Source organism: Abrus precatorius, unplaced genomic scaffold, assembly GCF_003935025.1.
Source record: "Abrus precatorius isolate BTA unplaced genomic scaffold, Abrus_2018 Scaffold2, whole genome shotgun sequence".
Lineage (NCBI taxonomy): Eukaryota > Viridiplantae > Streptophyta > Magnoliopsida > Fabales > Fabaceae > Abrus > Abrus precatorius.
Genome location: NW_020874362.1, coordinates 11,542,263 through 11,567,259, shown reverse-complemented (window position 1 = coordinate 11,567,259; position 24,997 = coordinate 11,542,263). Strand labels below are relative to the sequence as shown.

General features: G+C 36.0%; 2 protein-coding genes across 2 annotated transcripts in view; both read right to left on the bottom strand.

Annotated features, from left to right (window-relative positions):
• Positions 1–398: 398 nt before the first annotated feature.
• Positions 399–1,094, bottom strand: LOC113859452. The gene has a single exon (XM_027492224.1). It carries the CDS (start codon positions 1,092–1,094, stop codon positions 399–401), a length of 696 nt encoding a protein of 231 aa, XP_027348025.1.
• An 8,584-nt stretch (positions 1,095–9,678) lies between these two features.
• Positions 9,679–24,997, bottom strand: part of LOC113858177 (protein PHYLLO, chloroplastic) — a 55,411-nt gene continuing 40,092 nt past the window's right edge. Inside the window, exons 15-26 of the mRNA XM_027490686.1 lie at positions 24,803–24,928; positions 24,589–24,720; positions 24,358–24,475; positions 22,790–22,945; positions 22,245–22,487; positions 21,961–22,128; positions 21,615–21,758; positions 20,250–20,711; positions 19,410–19,703; positions 19,169–19,326; positions 18,949–19,056; positions 9,679–11,293 (exon numbers count right to left, since the gene is read on the bottom strand). Coding sequence (XP_027346487.1) covers positions 11,047–11,293; positions 18,949–19,056; positions 19,169–19,326; positions 19,410–19,703; positions 20,250–20,711; positions 21,615–21,758; positions 21,961–22,128; positions 22,245–22,487; positions 22,790–22,945; positions 24,358–24,475; positions 24,589–24,720; positions 24,803–24,928 — 2,356 coding nt within the window. The 3' untranslated portion in view covers positions 9,679–11,046. The remainder of the gene's footprint in view (positions 11,294–18,948; positions 19,057–19,168; positions 19,327–19,409; positions 19,704–20,249; positions 20,712–21,614; positions 21,759–21,960; positions 22,129–22,244; positions 22,488–22,789; positions 22,946–24,357; positions 24,476–24,588; positions 24,721–24,802; positions 24,929–24,997) is intronic.

Below are 24,997 nucleotides of genomic sequence, written 5' to 3'. Positions count from 1 at the left end.
AGAGTTGTTTGTGGTGTAGGTTTCCAGCACAATCTTCAAATGTTTGGTATGCTCTTCATGGTGGCGAGAATAGATCAAGATATCATCTATGAAAACTACCACAAATCTGTCTAAGTAAGGGTGGAAGACACGATTCATATAGTACATAAATACTACAAGAGCATTCATCACTCCAAAGGGCATTACCATGTATTCATAATGGCCATAGCGAGTTTGAAAAGCAGTCTTTGGGATATCCTCTTCCTTGACTCTAATCTGATGGTATTTTGACCATAAATCTATCTTGGAGAATACTGTGGCTCCTCTTAGTCTTCCTATCTTCATAATCGCATACTTCCATCTTTCTTTTTGACAAGTAAAATAGGAGCTCCCCATGGTGAGACCCTCGGTCTTATGAATTATTTTGACAATAATTCCTCCAATTGCTTCTTTAACTCGACAAGTTTGATAGGAGACATTCTATAAGGTGCCATAAAGATAGGACCAGTGTCAGGCATCAGATCTATAGAGAATTCAATTTCTCTTATAGGAGGCAATCCTAAAATATCATCTGGAAATATGTTAGGAAAACAACAAACAACTGGCAATTTATCCAGAGAAGGGTTGTCCTTGTTATTTTCAGAGGCGAGAATCATGAACATCTGAATTACATCCTTCTTGGTCACACTCACAATTGAGATCTCCGAGTCATCTAGATTTCTACCCTCAACCTCATTGTCATTTGGAGGGTTGAGGATTAAGGTTCTTTTTTGACAATCTATTAAAACATGGTTGATTGAAAGCCAATTCATTCCTAAACTAATATCTATTTCAAAAAGAGGCAAACAGATGAAATTGACAAGGAAAACTTGGCCGTCAATGTGAAGTGGGCAATTCAAGCAAATGTGGTTTGCAGTTATAGGACTATTGGTAGGAGTAGAAACAAGAATATCACATTTCATCAGGGAGGTGGGTAAATCTAATTGTTTCACACAAGAATCAGAAATAAAAGAGTGGGTTGCACTAGAGTCATACAACACATTCAAAGGAGTTCCATGCATGAAGCACTTACCACGTATCAAGTCATCTGATTGAGTAGTCTCCGCACCCTTCATAGTCAACACCCTGCCTTTCGTATTTGGCCGTCCAAAAGGAACTTTGGAAGGTCCATTGGGGTTACGACTACCCACACTGCTTTGACCATGTTCATTCCCTTCACTTCGGTTCTAGTTTCCGCCGTTGTTTCCAGGAAATCTCCCCTTATTTAGCAGACAGTAACGGCTGAGATGACCTCGTTGTTGGCATCTAAAGCACACTACTGGATCACAGGAACACATCCTTTTAAGCTGTGGTCCATTACAATTGTGGAATCGAATGCTTAAATGATTCATGCTCCCCACTGGATCCTTGATTCTTTGAGAAATTGCTTCCTCCAAAACAGATGGGATTCAAGTACGGTTTGCATTTTTCTTGACTTTCTCTCCTTCTGGAGCTTGAGGTACCTACTTAGCACTGAGGTCCAGTACCCTTCCATGATGCTTGATATGCCTTGGTGTCATCTTCAAATATGCAACATCTATCTATTAATGTTGGAAAATGAGTCACATGTTGACAACTGATGGCTTGTTTGATGTCGAGTCTAAGTCCACTTTTGAATTTTAAAGATCGAGATCTATCATCAGCCTGAGTAAAATACGGGCAATACCTTAACAGCTGATCACGAGTGTCACGCTCAGACAAATTATTAAAAACAAATTGCATAAAAATTATGTAGTAAGAGGTGCAATCCGAGTCATCTCCTAATGATGATTAGTCATGCACTAACAGAAATCATGATAATGCACTTTACTATCTCCAAATTCCATGGATAATGTACCAGAATGCACATCAATCTTGGTCTTAGCAGTTTTCAAAAATGGCCTACCTAAGATCAATGTTGGTTGATTAGCAAGCAAATAATCCTCCATATCTAGCACATAGAAATCAGTAGGAAAAATAAGCTCATTTACCCTTACCAACACATCTTCTAAAACTCCTTCTAGATGTGTTGTGCTTCGGTTGGCAAGTGGGATGACCACTCCCGTTGGTTTGAGCTCACCAATGCATAATGACTGGTAAATGGATTTTGGCATGACATTTATGTAAGCTCCTAGATCCAACTGATCTCTATGTTTTCTATGACGCATGGAATGGTGAAAGTCCCTGGATCCTTGCATTTAGAAGGAATGCTTGGCTAGATGATGGCAGAAACATTTCTACCCATGCTCACCTTCTCATTTCCCTTCAGCGTCCTTCTGTGAGTACACAAATCCTTGAGAAAGTTGGCATAGTTTGGAATTTGTTTGATGATTTCTAGAAGTGGAATGTTGAGTTCCACTTTTCTGAATGTGTCCATACTCTCCTTGTCCAATTCAGCTTCTGCTCGCTTCTTGTTATGGGTCACTCTGTTGGGGAAAGGTAGTGGAATAATTTGTTCAGATTGCTTGCTACTGCTACAGCTGGTTGGTTCTGCACTATTTTTTTCATTTCTGCAGAATTGAATTTTTTTGGTTGGTCTGCAAAATTTGGTTTGTTATTTCTCTCTACATCATCAAGAACTTTCAGTAGCTTGCCACTCCTCAAAGTGATGGAACTCACATTCTTGGGATTGCTCATGAATTAGGAGGGAAGACTGCCAGAACCTTAAGACTTCAGCTCGTTTATTGTTGTTGCTAACTGACCAATCTGTGTTTGCAGATTCTGGATGTTGGCTTCTGTTCTTTGCTGGAACTAGACACTGCTAGTTGCCATCTGCTTCACCAATTCTGCCAAGCTTGGTTCTGAGCCACTGCCTTGTTGTTGATTTGGTTTAGCTTGTGGGTACTGCTGTCTCACGTTTAATCCTGCAACATTATACTTAAACTGGTTATAATTATTGCCATACCTCAAAGGTCTCTCCAGCCAGGATTATATGTATTGGAGAATGGATCATAATTCCTTTGCTGGTTCTGTTGTTGGTAAGGCCTCCCAGGAAAAATTCCTACAACAGTTTCAGTATTTTCTTGCAGCTGTGGACATTGTTCTATTTGATGTCCTGGTATGCAGCAATTCCACAAACGTTTGCTGCTGGTTGCTGAGGCCGTTGGCTGAGTGCTAATTGCCTCACCAAAGTTGTCAATTCATCTATTCTATTCTCCATCCTCTACTAGTTTGTATCAGAGGTTTGCACTTCATTCACTTCTCTAGTTGACACTATGGCTCAGGTACTAAACTATTGAGCATTTGCAGCCATGTTTGCAATTAATTCACGAGCTGCAGTAGGGGTTTTATCCACCAAAGCTCCTCCAGAAGCAGCATCAACTATACTTCTATTTATTGGCATGAGTCCTTCATAAAAATACTGAATGAGAAGCTGGTCACTAATTTGATAGTGTGGACAGCTTGCACACAATTTCTTGAACCTCTCCCAATACTCATGCAAGGTCTCACCCGAAATCTTCCTTATGCCACAATTTTCTTTTTTGATAGAGGCAGCTCTTGAGGCAGGGAAGAATTTTTCCAGAAACATCCTCTTAATAGAACCTAGATGCAAGTAGTATAACCAGTCCTTGGCAGATCCATCCAAAGAGAAAGGGAATGCCCTCAGCTTGATGTGATCTTCCTCCACTCCATGTGGTTTCATGGTTGAACACACCACATGGAATTCCTCCAAGTGCTTGTGAGGGTCCTCTTCAGCTAAACCATGAAACTTAGGCAGCAAATGTATTAGTCCAGATTTTAGCTCGAAGTCTGCATACAAATTCGGATACTGAATTGCCAAAGCTTGATAGTTGACATCTGGTGCTACAAGTTTCTTCAAGGTCCTGTCCATGCTTCCTAAAGAATCAACAGCAAAATTGTTAGCAGAATTATTCTGAAATGAACCTTTCTTATCTTTTCTAATTTGTCTAAGAGCCCTTTCTAATTCAGAATCAAATTCAACTAGGATTTGGATTAGATCTAGTCATGCACTAACAGAAAACTGCAATAACAAACAACAAAACTATAAATGCAGGGGTGAAGTAAGCAACATGCGAAATTACTCAAATTGTTTGCTACCCTAAGGTTGAACTATAAAAATCTAAAACTCAAATTGAGATCACAACTAGCCAATTGCCATTGCGCAGATTTCATCAAGCTATATGAAATGCATATATAATAATAGAAAATCGGAGCTGTATGTAAAAAGTTATGTCACTTTTAAGTTTTGCGGCAAAGATGTACACGGTCAGTTACACGCCCGTGTAGCTTACCATGTATATCTCTGTGTGAGTGTTCTATTTTAAAATTTACTGGCAGTGATCTGCAAAATTTTCAATCAAGATATTCATCCAATTACTCATCATTGCAATCACAATGCATTCATCAAATTTTAAGCAAGAATTGTTATCTAAGTGAATATATATCAGCCAAGTTCATGTGAGAAACATTAAAATCATGATCACTTCTCATTGGACAATGTTTCCCTCGATTCTCAGCAGTGTTTAAGTACTGTTTTCTCTCTTTAATCATCAATTCAGCTACACTCTACCATATGCTTGCCCAATTTCTCTATCTCCTCTGCTTAGTACAGCCAATCACACATCAAGAGGACTTTTTATAGTTTATAACAGGGCTTAGGTTAAGGTAGATACTGAACAAAATAAGAAACAAGTTGCAATTTCAAAATATCAGAAGCATTTTGAGTGAATGACTTTAAAACTAGTCTGGTTTAGCATCAATTCACATTAAATCCCTCAATTATGCAGCAAACAAATTGTTTTTGTGCAACAGAATTTTTATTTTCCTTTTTCTTCTCTTACTTCCATTTGCTCTTTTCTTTTCATTGAATTTCTTTTTCTTTTTCTCTGCAACAGTTTACTGTGAATTTCTTCTTTTTACTCTCCATTTTTCTCTTTTCAACTCAGATTCTGTTTTTGAACTCATGTTTTACTCTTTCCACAGTTTTGCTGCATAATTTTTCATTTTTCTGCAGCACTTTTGTTCTTTCTTTTTGACTTTTTGAACTCAAACTTAGATAGCTTGCTATTCCCCTACCCCAAACTTAAAAATTTGCATGTCCTCAAGCAACCTAAATGGATGCTACCCCAAACTTAGTTTTAAAACTCATTCTTGATTAAACTCACAATGCCTTTGATCAATTTGAATGGTAAAATTGGTTTTTCAGCAAGGCTTGTAATGAAGTTAACTCAAGAAAAGGGAATATTAAGCTCAAAGGGGTAAACTAGGGCAATTAATCATAAGGGAAGGCATTCTGCAGAAATGTGGTTCATATAATGCAATGTGATTTCAACATTTCCATTAAACTAACATACATGACAGAGAACAACTATTTTAGAGTATTATTCATTCTATTTTTAACCAATTAGCTTCAGAGTGTGATGAATTTAATTCTGCTATCAAAACATGTATTATACAGATGCACAGAATAAATGCTCAACATTGATCCATCACATTCAGAGAAATTTAGATACTCCTAAGTTGAAAATTCAGGATGTGTTCACTATCATTAAAAATTAGGGTGGCGTAGAGCAATATTTTCAAGTTTCAACCAATTTTCAAACATAATTTACAACCCAATCATTCTCAACAAAAAGTTATTCTATCAAAGTAATGCAGAATTACTTGTCCTGGTATTTTCCTAACATTCGATTGCATTACATGCAGTGTATGGTTGCAATTAATCTTATTCAACAGTCTTAGCTCAAACAACTTTTCACTGAATTCTTTTTAGGTCATCCCAATTTTTGCAGAACTTTTATTCAAATATGTACAATCCAAATTCGAATGCTCAATAAATGACAGGGAAGACTTCTTCAGTGTATTGTTCCTACATTGCCTCAGTACCCTATTCTACATTTTTCCAAATTTTTATACGCAGAAAACCCTAGCTACAGTTACAAAGGAATGAGAGTAAGTGTACCTGGCAGGAAGATGTAGTATTGAATGAGAAATGCTGGTTGATTCTAGGTCGACGCACACAGAGAGTGAGATTTGCAGAGAAAGCTTAGACAGAGATGAAGTTTCAAGCATGAAAACTGTGTGTGCGTGCTCAGGTTAGGGATTATATATGGTTACACTGGGCACGTGACAATTTTTTTTAAAAGAAATGAACGTTGTAAAATTAACTGTTCCCAGCGTAATCACTATTATTCGAAAGAGTGAATGTTCCAGAGAGTGAATTTTCCAGAGTGAGGCGCGCGTTATCACTATTGCAGAGCAAAGTGATAACGCACAGCAAAGTGATAACTTTTTTCAATAAAAGTACTAACGCAGAGATATTAGAAGTTTACTTACCTGTGCGTAGTCACTCTTGACAGAAAAAGGAAGCGTTCCAGAGAACTCATTTTCCCATCTGTCTCTGCGTGATCACTTTTATCAGTAAAAGTGATTATTCCAGCAGAAAACCTCAATTTGCATTCTCTGCGTAGCTTCTTTTCTGCAATAAAGTGACTCCTCTCATTAATCAAATACCTCTAAAACCTCAATTAATTCAATTTTCACTCTTTAATCCATCAAATACACACTCTCCACATTGAATCTTAATTCAAGTATATCAATTGTGCCTCAGAAAATCAGATTCAACAGAATATTCACATACATTATGCAGAAACTTCCAGAAATTGATAAAATAAGATTATGCAGAATCTTAAACTCTTAACTACACATTCACCTCATCAATTCTCAGATTAAGCAAGCAAATGTACCTCAGAAACTCAGATTCAGCAATATTTGTGTGGAATTTTTTTTTTGCAGAATATCAGAAATTTACAGAACAATAGTATGCAAAATTCTAAAACCACTATAGAAAGCTTAAACTGGGTTAGAAATGTGAGTTGCCTCTCACAAAGCGCTTCTTTAATGTCACTAGCTTGACATTAGTTGTTCCTCACTCAAGAGGAACCAATTTCAAGCATGATATGTTTCTTGCAAACTCTTCTCCATGATAGATCTTCAATCTTTGGCCATTGACCTTGAATTCCCTCCCTGTTTTCTGATCTTCTATAAGAATTACTCCAAAGGGAGAGGTCTCCTTAATTAAAAGTGGTCCAGACCATCTAAATTTCAATTTCCCTGGAAACAATTTTAATCTCGAATTGGATAGCAGCACTTGCTGGCCAGGTTTGAAATTTTTTTGCAGAATAAACTTGTCATGGATTCTCTTGGTTCTTTCTTTGTACAACTTTGCATTCTCATATGCTTGCTGTCTGAATTCCTCTAATTCATGCAACTGTAGAACTCTCTTCCTTCCAGAACTTGACAAATCGAAATTAAGCCATTTTGTAGTCCAATATGCTCTATGTTCCAGCTCTAGAGGTAGGTGACATGCCTTTCCAAATACTAACTGATATGGAGACATATCAATTGGAGTTTTAAAAGCAGTTATGTATGCCCACAATGAATCATCCAGCCTCTTTGACCAATCCTTCCTTGAGCTGTTCACTACTTTCTCTAGAATTTGCTTGATTTCTCTATTTGAGACTTACACTTGTCCACTTGTTTGTGGATGGTATGGAGTAGCAACATTATGTTTCACGCCATATTTCATTAATACAGCTTCAAGAAACTTGTTGCAGAAATGAGTACCTCCATCACTTATCAGCACTCTAGGCACACCAAATCTTGAAAAAATGTTCTTTCTTATAAGAGAAATCATTATCTTTGCATCATTTGATCTGGTGGGAATTGCTTCTACCCATTTAGACACATAATCCACTGCCACTAAAATGTATTCGTGTGAAAATGATAGGGGAAATGGTCCCATGAAATCAATCCCCCATACATCAAATAGTTCTACTTCTAAGATGTTGGTTAATGGCAGCTCATGTCTTCTTGAGATATTTTCAGTTCTTTGACATTTGTCACAGTTTTCTACATACCTCTTGGCAACTTTGAAGAGTGTAGGCCAAAAGAAACCTGCTTACAAAACTTTTGCAGCAGTTCTTGAATTTGCATGGTGACCTCCATATTCTGAATTGTGACAATGCCATAATATCTCAGCTTGCTCACTTTGTGGAATGCATCTTCTAAGTAACCCATCTACTCCAATTTTGAACAGGTATGGGTCTTCCCATACATAGAATTTGCTGTCATGTAAGAACTTCTTCTTTTGCTGCCAAGTAAACCTCATTGGAATGAATTGAGTGGCTTTAAAATTTGCAATGTCAGCAAACCAAGGCATGTTATCCACTGCAAACAGCTTTTTATCTGGAAATTCTTCATTTATTTCCAATGATTCAGTGGTTGAACTCTCCAAAGGTAATCTGGATAGGCGGTCAGCAACATTGTTTTCTTTCCCTTTCTTGTCTTTGATCTCTAGCTCAAATTCTTGGAGGAGTAGAATCCATCTTAATAATCTGGGCTTTGCATCCTGTTTTGTCAAAAGATATTTAAGAGCAGCATGATCAGTGTATACAATCACTTTTGAGCCCATTAAATATGATCTGAACTTATCAAAAGCATATACAACAGCTAAAAGTTCTTTTTCTGTTGTTGTGTAATTCACTTGTGCAGGATTTAACACTTTGCTTGAATAATAGATAGCATGTAATTTCCTATCTTTCCTCTGTCCTAACACAGCACCTACTGTACTATCACTTGCATCACACATGAGTTCAAAAGGTAGTTTCCAATCTGGTTTTGCAAGAATAGGTGCAGAAATCAATTTCTCTTTTAAAACAGAAATGCATGCAAACAATTATCATCAAATATAAAATCTGCATCCTTTGTAAGTAAATTACTCAAGGGTTTAGCAATCTTGGAAAAATCTTTTATGAATCTTCTATAAAAACTAGCATGTCCTAAAAAACTTCTAACTCCCTTAACATTGATAGATGGAGGCAATTTACTAATGACTTCTATTTTAGCTTGGTCCACTTCCATTCCTTTCTCTGAAATTTTGTGACCAAGGACAATGCCTTCTTGTACCATAAAATGACACTTCTCCTAATTTAACACAAGGTTTGATGAATTTTGGACTTAAAATAAAATAGTTATGACTTTTCTATTTGACTGATTCTAAGAAGTATGTTACTGAGAGTGATAGAGAATGTTTAGGACTTGTTCTGGAATCTGAAAGCCATAAATTTTTAATTATATTTTTATATGAAACTAGATAACCAAAGTGAAAGAATGACACTGATTTCATGAGTTTTGATGATGAATTTAATAACTTATGATTTTTCCAATATGTTGTTGTTAAATTGTGCTATTCTATGACATGAACTGAGAAATTAAAGCACGAATTGATGTCTGGAAATAGTTTTATTTTGGAAGTATTTTTACATGAAAATATACATGTTAATGAGAATAACCTCACTGGTCTCATGTGTTTTGGATGAGAATTGAATTTATTATGAATTTTACAATATGCTGGTTGTTTAGTGAAATGATCTAAGAACAGCAAAGGTAAACTGAAACTTGATTAATTCTTTGGAAGCTTTTGTATTTTGACTGTAATTTTATATTACAGTAGACATTTAAAGGAAGAAAACCTTGGTGATTTCATGATGTTTAAACTTGTATCGAATTAGTTATGAATTTTACAAGTTAGTTTATGAAATCTGAAAAATTTTGAGTTAGCCATGTCCATGTAATCGATTGTTCTCTTGAAATAGAGATGTTATAATGTGCCTGTTGGACAATTAATGGCTATGATATTATTTGTTTTTTTTATTTTGAAAGAGGTTGAATATGCCACGGTACAGGCGAGGAGCAAATAGTGTTGGTCTTACCATAGGGGATAGGAGAATGCCCAAGACTTACAGGAGACCAAGTCTAGCTAACTTGTGTCGTAGGCAGTGGGAACTTTGCTGGCCTATCTTGACAAACACTAGAGCATACCAAAATTGGTTTGAGTGTGGGCTGCTAGTAGTGATCATAAAATAAGAATTGTGCACTTATGTTTTATCTCCAGTAAAAAGAAAAGATGTACCTATGACACCAGCCGAATTGCAGACACGGAACTCTCAATCTCAACCTGAAAATAAAATGTTGGATAATTAATTAATTACTCCATGGATAATTCAAAAACAAAAGACATTGAATAATTATGGCTTGATGCTTGAATATTGTTTCATTCATTTAAGGACAAGTATGGGAATACTTGATATTATTGATGCCTGACTGATGTTTTGTTCATTTAAGCATATGTATTATCTTGTATTATTGTTTATGAATATTTGTAGTCACCCCTCTTCTTTGTTTTGTGTCTTTTGACAATGTTATGAATACATAATGACTCTCATCTAAATGGACCAAAGGAGTAGGAGATGAGCTAATTAGGGAGTAGCTTAAGATTGTTGCAACTAGTTACATGTTTAGTGATTTGTCTTTAAGGGTCACTATGTAGACCTTCAGTTCTTTTATGATGTAATTAGTTGAATGACAAGAAGAAATTTAGAAGGGTTGTAACCTATTAAGCACTATAATATTATGCCATTATATGATAGTACTGTACAAATAAATCCAGCAGATCTGAACTATTGAGCACTATGTTAAGTGTTTTTCTTGTATATTTCATTGAATACTGTACAAATAAATCCAGCAGACCTGAACTATTTAAGGAAACATAATAATTCCCTATTCCATTCTAGGATCCCTCGAATCATGAAATCTTTCGTCATTATACATTTAACAATCACGAAATCCTAACATAACTCGGTTTCCCACAGTAGTACTCCTCCCAAAAGGTAAATATCGTAACAAAAGTACATAATAATGCCAGGTATACACTTCCTACACCCACAACTTTGCGCAACTACAACAAGTGCCCTCATATGGACATAAATGACAATAAAATTCTCTAGGGGGACCAAAATTGCATAAGATCCAAAGTATAGTGACTAAAACTCAAATTAAGCCATAAACTTGCATATGTATTTGTATGTAGTGTTACATTAGGACACCCATCTGGCCACACGAGTGAAAGTTCATGATAATTGAAGTAATGTCTGAATTTGCAATAAGCCTACAATTAATATGTTGCATCTAGAAAATATATTGCATCATGTTTTGATCCTCCAACTGAAGAATACTAGCACGTAACTTTCATATTCTTGTCATGAATTGTCTCATGGCAGCAATGATAGGAAGAGGATTCTCCAAATGGGCAGCATGCCCACAGTTGGGAACTTCCACAACCTCATGTAGGTCATTTCCTTTTTCATGCTTACTTCCCAAGCCAGAGCATAATGCATTAATCATTTCTCGGGCAATTATCTTAAATTTTGTATCCTTCTCTCCATGCATGATAAGAAGGGGTATTCTACAATATGGCAAATCTTCCCACAATGACCTGCCAAGCAGAGAGAGAAAGAAAAGAGGTAACAAATTCTGCAAGTTCTTATAATGGAGCATTAAATGATGACTATATCATTTACATATATAACATTAATATCTGCAAACAATAGAAATTAGTAGTTCAAATTGTTGCCCTTATCAAAGAGTAGATAGTTTGATGCATGTGGATCCCCTCATTCGATGCTACTATTAAAATAGAGTTTTCATAGATAGCAAACATCAACATGTATAATTAGAAACTTCTTCAATGAGTGATCACAGCTCATAGTTAAGGAACTTGATTATTTCCTTTACAGCAAAAATGGTAAATAGGCAAGTTGAATATTTAAGAAATCTTTCAAATTATAGAAGAAACAGAAATAGAGCATTTCAAAGTGACAGGAAATGACTGTAGAAAATATTTCAAATATTCTGCTCTCAGAGCTTTAATTTCCAGTAAATTGCATAAAATTTCGGGTAAGAGCATGAAATCAGGGTGGAAGTTTATTACATGGATTCATATATTTATTTTCCAGAATATGGATTCATGTATTTGTTGTTTTCAATTGTATTAGATGAAGTGCTAAAGGATGGTTCTAGTAACATTTGTTAGCAAATTTAATTCATCTACATCCAACAAATTCACACAAGTAACCAAATTTCATTATTTCTTCAATGTTTTGTAACACAACTGAAGCATTTAAATTTCCCAATTTCTAAGATGGCAGACCAGATCATATTTTGAATAGTGAGCTGAGAGTTATAAATTGCACACTCGAGCAGTGCAAGGTGGCCTCTGGCTGCTATGAGAATCAGGTTGCTCCGCATTTTGTTGTCCTTGTAGTCACATATGCAAATTCTGGCTGTTATCCAGGAAAATCCCTGCTGTTGCAACTGCTATTCCTAATGGGAAAATCTTGTTTACCACATCATTTTGTGAACTGTATGATATGTTTCTATGGGTATTTTTGTGATTTCTCTTTCAGATTTGAAATGCATAGGTTTCCTGTTTTAAGTAAAAATACTACAGTTCTCCACTCTGTTAAGACAAAACACGAAGGCTGATCTGAATGTTGTTTCCGAAAACACAAACCACAGTTTTCTGGCATTGTTTCAAGCCAACTGTCTGTCCGTGCATTGCAGCCCAGCAGCTTTTTGGTCTCTGTATGTTGACATTGAGGTCACTGTTCTTTATTCTTTTTCCTCTGATGTGTTTTTTCTTCACACTTCCTAGTCCATATACTTTTCTACCTAGCACCAAGTTGTCCTTGTTACTAGTGCATCTTCAACCATGTTCACCTGGTGGACCCACTACCCCGTGGTTCATCTCTCTCTCTCTCTCTCTGTGTCAACCATGTCTTCCAATATGGTTGACTGCCCAGTCATTACACTGACATTTTTCTGCCGGTGTTCTGTGCAAGGAGAGAGGACATGCACCATTCAGTGTGATTTTTTGGTGATCGGGCAAACAGGGGAAGGCGCACCAAATCCAAGGGTGTTCGCTGGAAAAATTGCTAGATAAGTCACCAGAATAGCAGCCAGCGGAGGAATGGTGTCCAGAGAAGGTAAAATCAGAAAACGGAATGAGGCGCACAACTTTCAAAAAAGGTTTTGCACCAGCGAGCAGTGGGCCCACTGGGTAATCACAGATTAAGGTTATTTCACGTTAGGATTTAGATACACAGTGGAACATGTATTCATAATAGGAATCATTAATACACAAATTAAATAACAAAATATACAATTACATCATTATCGTAATTATAGAGATATTAACTTCCCTATTTACAACATTACTATAATTACACATTTCCAACATGCAAAATATATATGTAACTATAGTAATAAAACAATTCTATCTTTGTAATTATATTAGGTAAGAATATTCTACAAATATTATGTAATTATTGCTAATATCAATATAAACATATACACTGTTGTGTAGTTGAAACACATGGATTCCATCAACACTTTTAGTTTTCCTTGCCGGTGGGCCAATTTTCAATAGTGAATATTTTTTTTTTCCATAAACTGCACTTCAGTTCCAATTTTTTGGGTCTTCTCTCCAGTGTGCACAGTTCATTGTTGGAGTACTGTTCATAGTCAGAATTACTTTCCAATGCACAATGTTCATTGCTGGAGTTAGAATCTTTGTCTTGTGAGTCATGTCAATTAGGAAAGCATATTCGTACTTCTTTTTCTAGTCACACTATGAGTTGGGCTTCGTCCCCTTTTGTTTAGTTCATTTAGATGTTTAGGGTCTATGTTGTATTTCCTCTACATTAGGGTTTAGATATTTTGTTATTTTTATAAAAGATTTTTCTCGCTGTACTTGGTTATATTTAATGAAAGAATATTTAGAATTATTTTCAATTTTTCAATCCTTTTTTCATGAAACCAAAAATCAATTCGGTATCCCTATTAGCACTTCAAAAAGTGATAATGCACGTGAGTATTTGTCTACTCCGTTTCAGACCTTTATGGCATTTCATGGAGTGTTGCATCAAATATCTAGTCCTCATACCCCCTAATAGAATGGGGTTGCAAAATGCAAGAATAGGCATCTTCTTGAGACCATCCGAACTCTTCTTCTCCACTCTCATGTTCCTAATTAGTTTTGGGGTGATGCGATACTTACTACATGTTATCTCATCAACCACATGCCTTTCTCCATTCTAAAAGGTAAAATTCCTCATCAAGTTCTATATCCTCACCACTCTCTTCATCCTTTACCACCTCGGGTCTTTGGTTCTACATGTTTAGCTCATGCTCTTGATCCTGGCATTGACAAGCTCTCTCCTCAGTCTCATAAGTGTGTTTTTCTCGAGTACCCACGATCTCAAGAAGGGTACAAGTGTTATTCTCCTACTCTTCGCAGGTATTTCATCTTTATTGATGTTACTTTCTTTGATTCTATTCCATTCTTTGGACCTGAAGCATCTACATCTACATTTGAGTCTTCTCCTTCTACGACTACACTTGTTTTAGTCCTTTTTTGTCCTCCAGAGGAGTCTCCGTCCCCTCCAAACCCATCTCCACCTTTGCAAGTCTATCAGCACCATACTCGTCCTGTATTGCCACCACCTAGCACCAGCAACACCATGGACTCACCTTCGGAGCCAACTCTTTTGCCTCATCCTTCGGTCCCACCTCCTAAATCTGCCACTCCCATTGCTCTTTGAAAAGGTATACATTCTACTCTTAATGTGTCTCTTCATTATATTTCTTTGAGTTATCATTGTCTTTCTCCTTCCTATTATTATTGTCTTTCTTCCTTATCCTCTGTTTCTATTCCTAGAGTGCAGGTGATGTATTTGCCTATCCAGGATGGCAACAAGCTATGCTAGACTAGATGTGTGCATTACAGAACAATGGAACTTGGAACTTCGTTCCTCTACCATCAAGAAAGTCAGTTGTTGGTTACTAATGGGTGTATATGGTAAAGGCTATACTCAAATCTTTGGGTTAGATTATGCGAATACTTTTTCTCCCGTGACCAAAATGCCTTTTGTGCGACTATTTCTATCAATTGTTGCCATTCTTCATTGGCCTCTATTAGTTGGATATTAAGAATGTCTTTTTACATGGTGATTTGCTCAAAGAGGTCTACATGGAGCAACCTCCTTACTATGCTGCTTAGGGGGAGTCTTTTGGCTTGTATGTCGACTACGAAAATCTTTATATGGCCGCAAGTAGTCACCCAAAGCATGGTTCAGCAGAATTAGTACTGTGATTCAACAGTTTGGCATGACTCGGAGCAAGGCTAACCATTCTGTCTTCTATCGTCACTCACCTACTAGTTGCATCTACCTAGTTGTTTATGTTGATGACATTGTCACCATCTCGGAATTGCATAGGTGAAACATCTCTTCAAACATTTTTAGACAGTATCTTAGCAAACTCAAATATTCCTCGAGAGTAGCAGTAGCACAATCCAAAAAATGGAATCATCATATCCCAAAGGAAGTATGCAATGGATATTCTAAAAGAAACAGGAATATTAAATTTCAAGACAGTTGACACTCCCATGGATCCCAATGTCAAGCTCCTACCAAATTATGGAGAGCCTCTTCTAGATCCTGAAAGGTACAAACGATTAGTAGAGAAGTTGAACTACCACACTATTGTCCGTCTAAATATCTCGTTCGCAATGAGTGTAGTAAGTCAATTCCTTAACTCTCCATGTAAGAAACATTAGGATGCAGTGACTCACATTGTTTGATACATCAAAAGAGCTCCAGGAAAGGGTCTTTTGTATGAAGACAAAGGACACACTCGAGTCGTGAGGTATTATGATGCAGATTGAGCAGGATCTCTCATTGATAGAAGGTCCATTTCTGGGTTCTGTATATTTTTCGGTGATAACTTTGTCTCTTGGAAAAGCAAGAAGCAAAATGTTGTGGTCAGGTCCAGTGCAGAGGCAAAGTATCAAGCTATGGCTATAGCCAGTCAGGAACTTATATAACTCAAATAGTTGCTTTAGGAACTAAAGTTTGGAGAGATTACACGTCACTTGTATGTGATAACCAGGCCACCATGCATATTACCTCAACTCCATTAAGGGAAAATATCTACTAATTTTTCCAATTCCCATTATCAACTAGCAGATATATTTATTAAGTCACTAAGGGTCTTCGGATTAACTACATATGTAACAAGCTTGGTGCATATGACCTATTTGAATGTTAGAATCTTGTAAATATAATAACTGTTGAAATAAGTGTGAATTGAGTCCCATATGGAATGGGATATGAGCAAGTTAGGGGTTTATAAAGAGATGGACCCATGTACCCATAGCCTTAAGGTTTTGGGATTGCATTGTGGTGTCCTACTAATTGTAAGGCTCCCTACTTAAATACTTTCCCAACCCAACAGTGGTATCAAAGCCCATAAAGGATAAGAAGCTAGAACTCTTACTAGTCATGGTTAAGGAACAAGAACTAGATGTCTTACTAAGAGAGTCCATAAGAGCCCTTAGGCATTCTAACTCTGCTTTGCTGAGAGCTAATACCACATTTTCTGCTGGTGGGGCAGATGCGGCACTTTCATAGTTAGATGTTACCCGATTAACATGTCGTTGTGTAAGCCCTTTGAACCCTCCATCCTTCCCATGGAGCCTAAAACATGTCTCCTTAATATGGCCCATCTTCCTACAATAACTACACAACCTATCATCACGGCTAGCTTTTATTGGTAGCCTTCCAAATGAAGAGCATTTTATAGGACCCTTGCCACTAGCTAAGGCTGAACCATCCATAGGACCCTTGCTCATAGCCAAAGCTGAACCATCAATAGAACTGCCCCCCTTCCAACATAATTGACCTCCGAGTTTCTTCACCTCGTACAATGTGGAACAACTCCGAGAGAGAAGGAAGATCATTCTTGCCCAAAATCTGAACTCGAATCGGATCAAACTCTGAGTTTAGTCCATGCAAGAACTTAAAGATTCGCACCTTTTCTAGGAATTCTGTCAGTGTTTTTGAATCAGCTGTACACTCCATTTTCAAATTCTGATACTGGTCCAACTCAATCCATAAACCATTCAATGTTCCATAGTAATCTGTTACTGAAAGACTCCCTTGTTTGGTATTAAAGATCTTGCTCTCTATTTCATAACATGTTGCAGTATCCTTCTTCATAGAATACGTCTTTCTAAGGTTCTTCCAAATTTCCTTCGCATTGGAGAAAAACATGCAATTCTGGCTGATCTCCGGTGTCATAGAATGCCACAGCCAGGTCAAGATCAGAGAGTCTTCATCATCCCAAGCTTCATATTTTGGGTCCATTTTGGCTGGAGGGCCTCCTTCAATGTGACTCAACTTCTTCCGTCCCTTGAGGGTTGTGCGAACTAACTGAGCTCATTGTAAATAATTTTGCCCATCAAGGCAATAAGATCCTTACAGAACCTGTAGATCGTTAGTATCTTGTCTTCAGATATATTGGGAGAATGATAAATTGCAGAAACAGAAGTCCCTCTTAAAGTAGAATCTCTTAACAGTACTTAAAAGGCCATATTAAGATGAAACAACCCCTTGAACAGAATCAGGGATGGTCAGCGACCAAGTCTGTGGTCGCTCGGTCAAAAAAAAAGTAAAAACAGCAGCTGGGGAGACAGCGCGTGACATACACATGCCGGAGGCAGAACTGGTGATTGACGGCAAAATTTTGGGGATAGGTCAACCTTGAAGAGGCGCTCCTCCTGGTGTGTTTTTCGGTTGGATCCGCGGTGGTCAGTGGCAGACGGCGGCAGACAGTGCTAAAAGTGAGCAGATTCGCAGCAATGAAGGCTGCCTAGAAGATGCAAAAGCAAAGCCCCCTGGATCAGGAGCTCTGATACCAACTTGAAAAAAGGAACAGAATATTATTTGAATAATATTTGAATTGCTTGATTATGATTAATTGAGAGCTTGTACAAAATATATTTATATAGACTACTAGTCTCCTAATTAAGGAAATAAAAAAAAAACTGTACAAATTAAACCAGCCAAATCTGTCCTAATTACATAACAAATCTCCTAATTATATTTTACAACAATAACTGTATATTTGGTAATTATGGTCTCTTCCTTATAAAATTCAATAGCTCCGTTGTGACCAATACACCCAGATTCATTCCAATGTCTCTCAGAATCTCCTCTATCAACAATATGTTTTTATCAAGCCTTAACCATGAATAAGATGAAGTTAGAGGCAGAATGCTTGGTCAGAAGCCATTACCTCCAATTAGAGAAGTCTTCTCAAAAGTCAGACTAGAAGAGGCATGAAGAAGAATTATGCTACGCCCTTCATACTGTGGCATTATAGGTTAGGCACCCAGGCCTTCTGTACTTGAAACATTTGCCTCCTAATGAATCAAAATCCATCTTTGTTTATTTGTGAAGTGTGTCAACTAGCTAAACATCATAAATCATTTTATTATTCTCAATCGTATAAAGAGTCCAGTCCTTTTACTTCAATACATAGTGATGTATGGGGACCTAGTAGAGGCTACCTCTTCTAGAAAAAGATGGTTTGTTTCTTTCATTGATGGTCATATTCAGTTGTCTTAGGACATCACCTAGTGAGATAAGGCTTGGTGTTACCAATTCTGTCTATTTATTCTGGAATGTAATCAGAATTCAGTAAATAAAAATAATATTCCCTCTTCCCTAAAACCTACACACACAATTGTGCGGTTAGGGAATTTTCACTCCTTTGAGATTGCAAAATTCTGTAGGACCAAAATTTTCCAGTTTGTGGCCAGATTAGGTTTTGATTTGAGGTTTCATTTGTGTTCACCTATATCCTTGTGTCTAACAGTCAGTGTTTTGCATATTAATCTGACACCATAGTTACCTGGTTGCCAGTTGAACATCATCTATTTAGTTTTATTATAGATTTTTCCTCTGCTGCTGCATGCTGATGGATTTCACCACACGGGGGAGGGAGGATACTTTATTGAGCAGTGATCATGCATGTATCAATTGATTTATTATACATTGTATATATTATATTTTTCATGTCTTGAATGTTCTTTGTACAAAACAATTTTCACAAAACCTCTGAGATATTAAGGGCTTTGGATATGGTTGTTCCTAATCCTATAAATAAGATGCTGCATGGAGAAGAAGACAATAACAAATAACCAAAGCTAAGGAATTAGAAAATAGTTAATAAGCTTAATTAGCTTACGGTTGCCTTCCTATGCTTAATCCGGACAGCATCTGTGCAAGATTCTGCATGTCATCATGCTTCAAGCGACAAGCAATGATTTGATTGAAATGAGGATGACTCCTTAAGCTGTTTGATAAAACAATTGTTGAGACTTACAGAAGGAATAAATCATACAAGTACGGTAACATCAACATAAATCCCTGAACAATTTAAAGGTTAGAATAGAAACAAAGGTTACCTTTTCCACAGCCGTCCTGCATACCAGGAACTCAGGAAAAGTTGTAAACCATGTGCAACAACTGTGCGAGCTCTAGAATCATCTTTAGCTGCACGAATTTTTCTTGATAATTTATCTTTTAATCCAGGGCTTCCAGATATTAATACAGCTCCTTTTGTCTGCAACATAGAAGTTCAAATTGTTTACCAATTGTCATGAAAACATTAAAACAAAGTAATAACATTGAATATAACTCCAATACCTTAGTGCTAAATTTCAGTGCCATATACAATGCAATTCTTGCTCCCATTGAATACCCAACGAGTGTAACTTTTGCTGGAGCTATAAGGTAAATTAATTTATGCAATATAGCAGCAATTATTTCCAGTGACAACCATGGTTCCTCACCAGCACCCTTTGCACCATTTAATATCGATTTTCCATGACCAGGAAGGTCAACTGAAATGCATCTTGCTGAACCAGAAAAGGTCTTCATGATACTAATCCAATCTTCACCAGTTCCAAGAAAACCATGAAGAAATACCAGTACATTATCCTACATTTGCTAAATCTAACTAAATCAGATCTGTATGAAGGAATCAATTTTTACTTTCAAGTTAAGACATGCAAAGATTGAGTATTTTACACATTTATAGAGCAGATTTGCTTAATAGAGAAAGCAAAGGCACAGAGACTGAACTTAAAATTAGCCATTGGATTTCCATTCATTATAATAACCGTAACATCTGTTCACTTGGTATATTTTTGCAATTTCAATAACTGTATGATCCCATCTGATATATGATACAGTTTAAGAGTGTATGTTAAGAATCCAAAGACATAAAGCATTATAATCTTCTGCTTGACTTTATTTGCATATATTTTTATGTTAATGTAAGAGCATATATAAATATGGAAGGACTTAGGGTGCACTCTATATATTTATGTTATCATATTAATATTCTGCATCTAAATTAATATTAATAAATAAGCATTAAAGGACAGTGAATCAAAATATTGACCGTTAATCACAGCAAATTTATTAAATTTTAAGAACTTAACTAAAACAATAATTATTTTGTACGGAAAAACTTTTACTTACATTTGTTTTAGGCCCTGTTTCACGAACTTCAAATAAACAAGACAAATTGTCAAGGTCTACCTTGAATTGGTACTGACGAACTGGCTCCTCAACAATAACGTTAGAGATTACATTCTGGTTGACTTGAAAATCATGTACAAATTGACTAGCATTCACCACAGATGCTTCAATAAAACCACTATGGGGATTACGACAAATCAAAAGAGGATTTGGTGCTACATCTTCTTTAAGCCAACGATATGTTCCTAGACCATGAGCTACAATAGGTGCTGCTATATTATCTAACATTTTGAATGTATTTGAACTCAGTATTTCTAGATAACTAGAAAACTGAGTATATGCAGACAGACTAAGACTGCTTTCAAATGCAGCACTAACAACAGCCATCTTCCCTAGCTGGTGAGCCCACTGCGCAATTAATGCTGCATTCTCAAATCCACCAACAACACTTGGTTTAATCACCTGAAAAATCAAAATAAAATTCTAAATAAGACAGAGTTAGCATTTTACATGCACAAGATCATTTAACTGAGCTTTTTAAATTGTAAATAAAGTTCTGACAGGGAATCACAAAAGATGATTACATTCATTTAATCAAGATATTGATCCAGTTGGAGCGACAATAGTCAAACACACATAAAAAGTAAATGTCTTCACAATTCCAAATCAGTCAGCATCATCATCATCATCACTGAATGCAGTACTATGGAAGCTCAATAATGATTAAGCATTGTTTCTAGTTTTTTCTAATCCTACCGCATGAATTAAAGGTACAAAATATGGATAGGATAGCATAACTTTTAGCAGATTGGGTTATCAATTTGATTTGATTTGATTTGATTTATTTTAGGGATTTTGATTTGGGATTATTTGTCTATTTTGATTTATAAGTACAGTAGCACCAAAATCAAACAAAGCTGTTGTTTTGATTTGGGATTATTTTGCTATTAAGGGATTTTATTCTCTTTACTTTTGGCTCATATTGGGCTTAAGAGTTTATTGAGTCTATAAATAGGTTCTCTATGTGCACACAAATTCGCTTTTACTTCATTTTCACAATTGAGTCAGAGAGTATCCACCCTAGAAGAGTACTCTAGGTTTATTCAGGGGAGTACACTGCCAAAGGGAGCACCTTTGGAGTTATGTTCTACATCATAATTATTTCATTAGTATATCCCTAAAAACTAAAGTCTTGCTGTCGCTGACTATAGGTAGGCTAAATTTATCTCTATTCCACAGAAAAGTGACCTTGCAGTTTGATAAAATAATTATATTTTGATTTTGGAAAGAAACATAGTACCACTACCAGAATGAATTATAGCTACCCTGCTCCTTAATATGTTATAGAAATTCTTATTTACATACAACAGCAGCTATTGCTGGATGAGTAAACTTCACTAGCTTTTCCATGGGATTTTCTTGAATTTTATCTATGGTTTCATCTAGCGCAACAGGTAAGCCACTTTCTTCACAAAACTTGAGAATATCATCTTCATGCTGAACAGGTTCCTGCAAGGAGGACATTTGAATCATGTTAAAATTGTATCAAAAACATACAGCAATAAATGTATTGGTCTAGACATGTTTGAATGAATGCTTATTTTTGACAGCTTTGTGAGAAAGCTTTCACAACCAACCATGTAGGGAGACTCTAAAGAAAACTTGAGAATCCATGAAATATTAAAAATGTCTTATTTTCTTCTTAGTCTACCTCAATATACTGCAGGTTACAATCCTTAACCAAAGAGCTGAATTTTATAGCTTCTTCATAAGTCCAGTTTCGATTAGCATCTGCTCGGATGATAATGTGGCAACCAACTTTCTTTCGCACTTCTTGTATTAATGACGCATCCTTTATTGGATCACCCCCACGTGCTACCTGCATAGCATTATAACCTATTGGCTTTTAGCCTCTCCAATAGTTAGTCTGTATAAAATGCAGCAGAGAACTGACTGTATATCCAGCAGAAACTAAATAATGAAATAGTAGTTCACCTTCAGCTTAATAGCAGAAAATCCTTCCGCAATTAATGAGGCAGCAACATTAGCTACTTCAGTTGGAGACCCATTTGAATCAATTAGTGCACAAATCTGAACATTTAATGACCTTTCACATTTATTGTTCTCATTTGTTGGGGGATGGAGTATGTTCAACATGTTGGTGCCTTTTACATCAGCAATGGCATTGAGGATAGCCATTTCCAGACCACATCTGACACTGGGAAAAATAGAAGATGGCTGCATCACAGAATCAAGAAAACGTTAAATTTGATTGTATTAAGATTTGAAAAATTTATCTTCAAGGAAAAAGTTTCCCAATCTATTCAGGTGTCACAGGAGCACATTAAAGAAACCTTCAACGTACCTGTATTCTGTAATCACACCCCTCATACAAAATCATTTTGTTAGAAAAGAACTTAATTCCAGATCAAGGAACTCATCACCCAAAAGTTTAAGCTTTTAGGTGTGGGTTCATTAGTGGTTCTTATTTATATTATATATCTAGCCATTGTCTAAATGATGTAGATTAGACAGCTTACCAAGATGCCCAACTCACTCCATATCCAATTTGAAAATGAACCCTTCAATAGAGAGAGGAAGCAACTAATATCAACCTGTTGCATGACATGTATAAGAAACCTGAGTTGATGCTCCGCATCTACCAGATTTTCCTTGTGGATCTCAAGAGGTGCAACCTGTTTGGTGCCAATAACAGACTAACAGTGTTTTAAAAAGCTTGAGAGACTGTTGTACAGAAAGTTCGAAAAGGAATTGGATAACAAAAAAAGGAATTGTTACATACAAAGATAAGGGCTAAGAATTTACAACACTAACCACTCGTGATTAACTCAGCTCAAGAGTGGATGACTATCACTCTTGAACTGTTTGAACCACATGATTGATTAATGGATCTTGCAAATGTTAGATGTTAGATCTTGCATTGTGTGTAATTCATGCAAAGAAAAACTTGACAAAAAATTTTCTTGTTGAGCACAAAATTAATATAAATCACTTGTCCTCCCTTCAATCAAAGTTATGTAAATTATTTGGGAGTTATACTCTCAAAGTTCTGTAAATTGGGAGTTCTTCCACAATCTTCGTAATATTTGAACCAGTTTCTAACACAATGACACAATATAAATATTTGCTCCGGTACATAACACAAGACACATGAATTCATTCACATGTTGTCTCGTTCTTTTCTGTCAACATGTTATCTATTAAATATATGTAATTATAGTTGTTGAGAAAGGAGGATAAGAAACATAGGATGAATTTGTGTGTCTTGACTACATACCGAAACATATATTTATAATAGAAACTATTGATACAAAATAAGAAGTTACTATAATTACAAAGATACTAATTTTCCTATTTATAATATTACTATAATAAATAATTACATAATTCCAACACTCCCTCTCATGCAAGAGCATATAAATCATATGCACCAAGTTTGTTGCATATATAAATAATTCAAGGACCTCTTAAAGACTTGGTATAGACATTTGCCTGTTGATTATGAGAATTAACAAAACTAGTAATGATGTCTACAGATAAAATCTTCTCTCTAATGAAGTGACAATCTATCTCAATGTATTCAGTCCTCTCATTGAAAACTAGATTTGACTCAATATGTAAAGCTGCCTAATTATCACAAGCATCATCTCTCTAACTTCTCCAAATCTTAATTCTTTGAGTAGTTGTTTAAGCCATATAAGTTCACAAGTGGCTAAAGCCATGGCTAAAGGGGAACTAGAGATGTACGAAAAGAAGTCTTAAAAGGAAGACTGGGCTTCATCTTAAGTAAATGTTATGATTCTCTAGTCTTGAGTATACTGTGAAGCCCATATGCATATAAACAATTACCACTGGCCTAACCTGTTCCATTATGTAATCATTATTATATTTAAGTTATTCTGTCTAAAACAGTATAACAGTGTATTTCTAGTTTACAATGTAATGAAACACATACATATTATAAATAAATGCTAATCATCATCAAATCCCTACAGATATTAACAAGTTATATTTCTAACAATCATAAACCAAGACACCAAATTAAAACAAGATACAAAAGAAGATATAATTTCTAAAGGATACCAACCTCACCATAACCAACACTTCCATCTTCAAGAATTAAAGAAAAAATAAATCCTTCTCTATAGAATTCCTTACAACTATCATCAATAGATGCAGATGTTAGAGGAGCACTTAGTGCAATTCTGCCACCGAACCATTGCATACACAGGAAAAGAATTGAAAGAAATGAAAATTAATATCAAATCTCCAAATAGGAAAGTAGTGATAAGAATCTAGGTATAATGTGACAACTCACCTATATTTTAAGCAGTGTATTTTAGAAATTTTGTATAAACAAAAGTCATCCTTTATAGAGCCTTGACTGAAAATCACTGAGAGGAATCTTATGGTGTGTTGAGCAGTTTGGAGAGCAATTTTTTTCAAAATGCTGAACCGAGAGAGACATGTCAGGAAAGAGGTGATAATACATTCAAACAACAAAATATTAAATAAGTGTCACGCATATAAACCTGTGAAAGCTAGCATTGGCATCAATGGAACTCTCAATTTCAACCATACAATCCAGCCGTTCATGTTGAGCTACACACAAAGCTTCTTCAAGTTCTACCTTTGTCTTCACATGTAAATGTTTGATACTGCAAGTATAATGAGTTTTTCCTCAGGAAAAGTTAGGATTGGAAAGCATGAACTGTAGATATCCAAAT

Coding starts and splice junctions, on each gene's coding strand:
- LOC113859452 (XM_027492224.1), bottom strand. CDS start 1,094: ATGAAGGGTGCGGAGACTACTCAATCAGATGACTTGATACGTGGTAAG.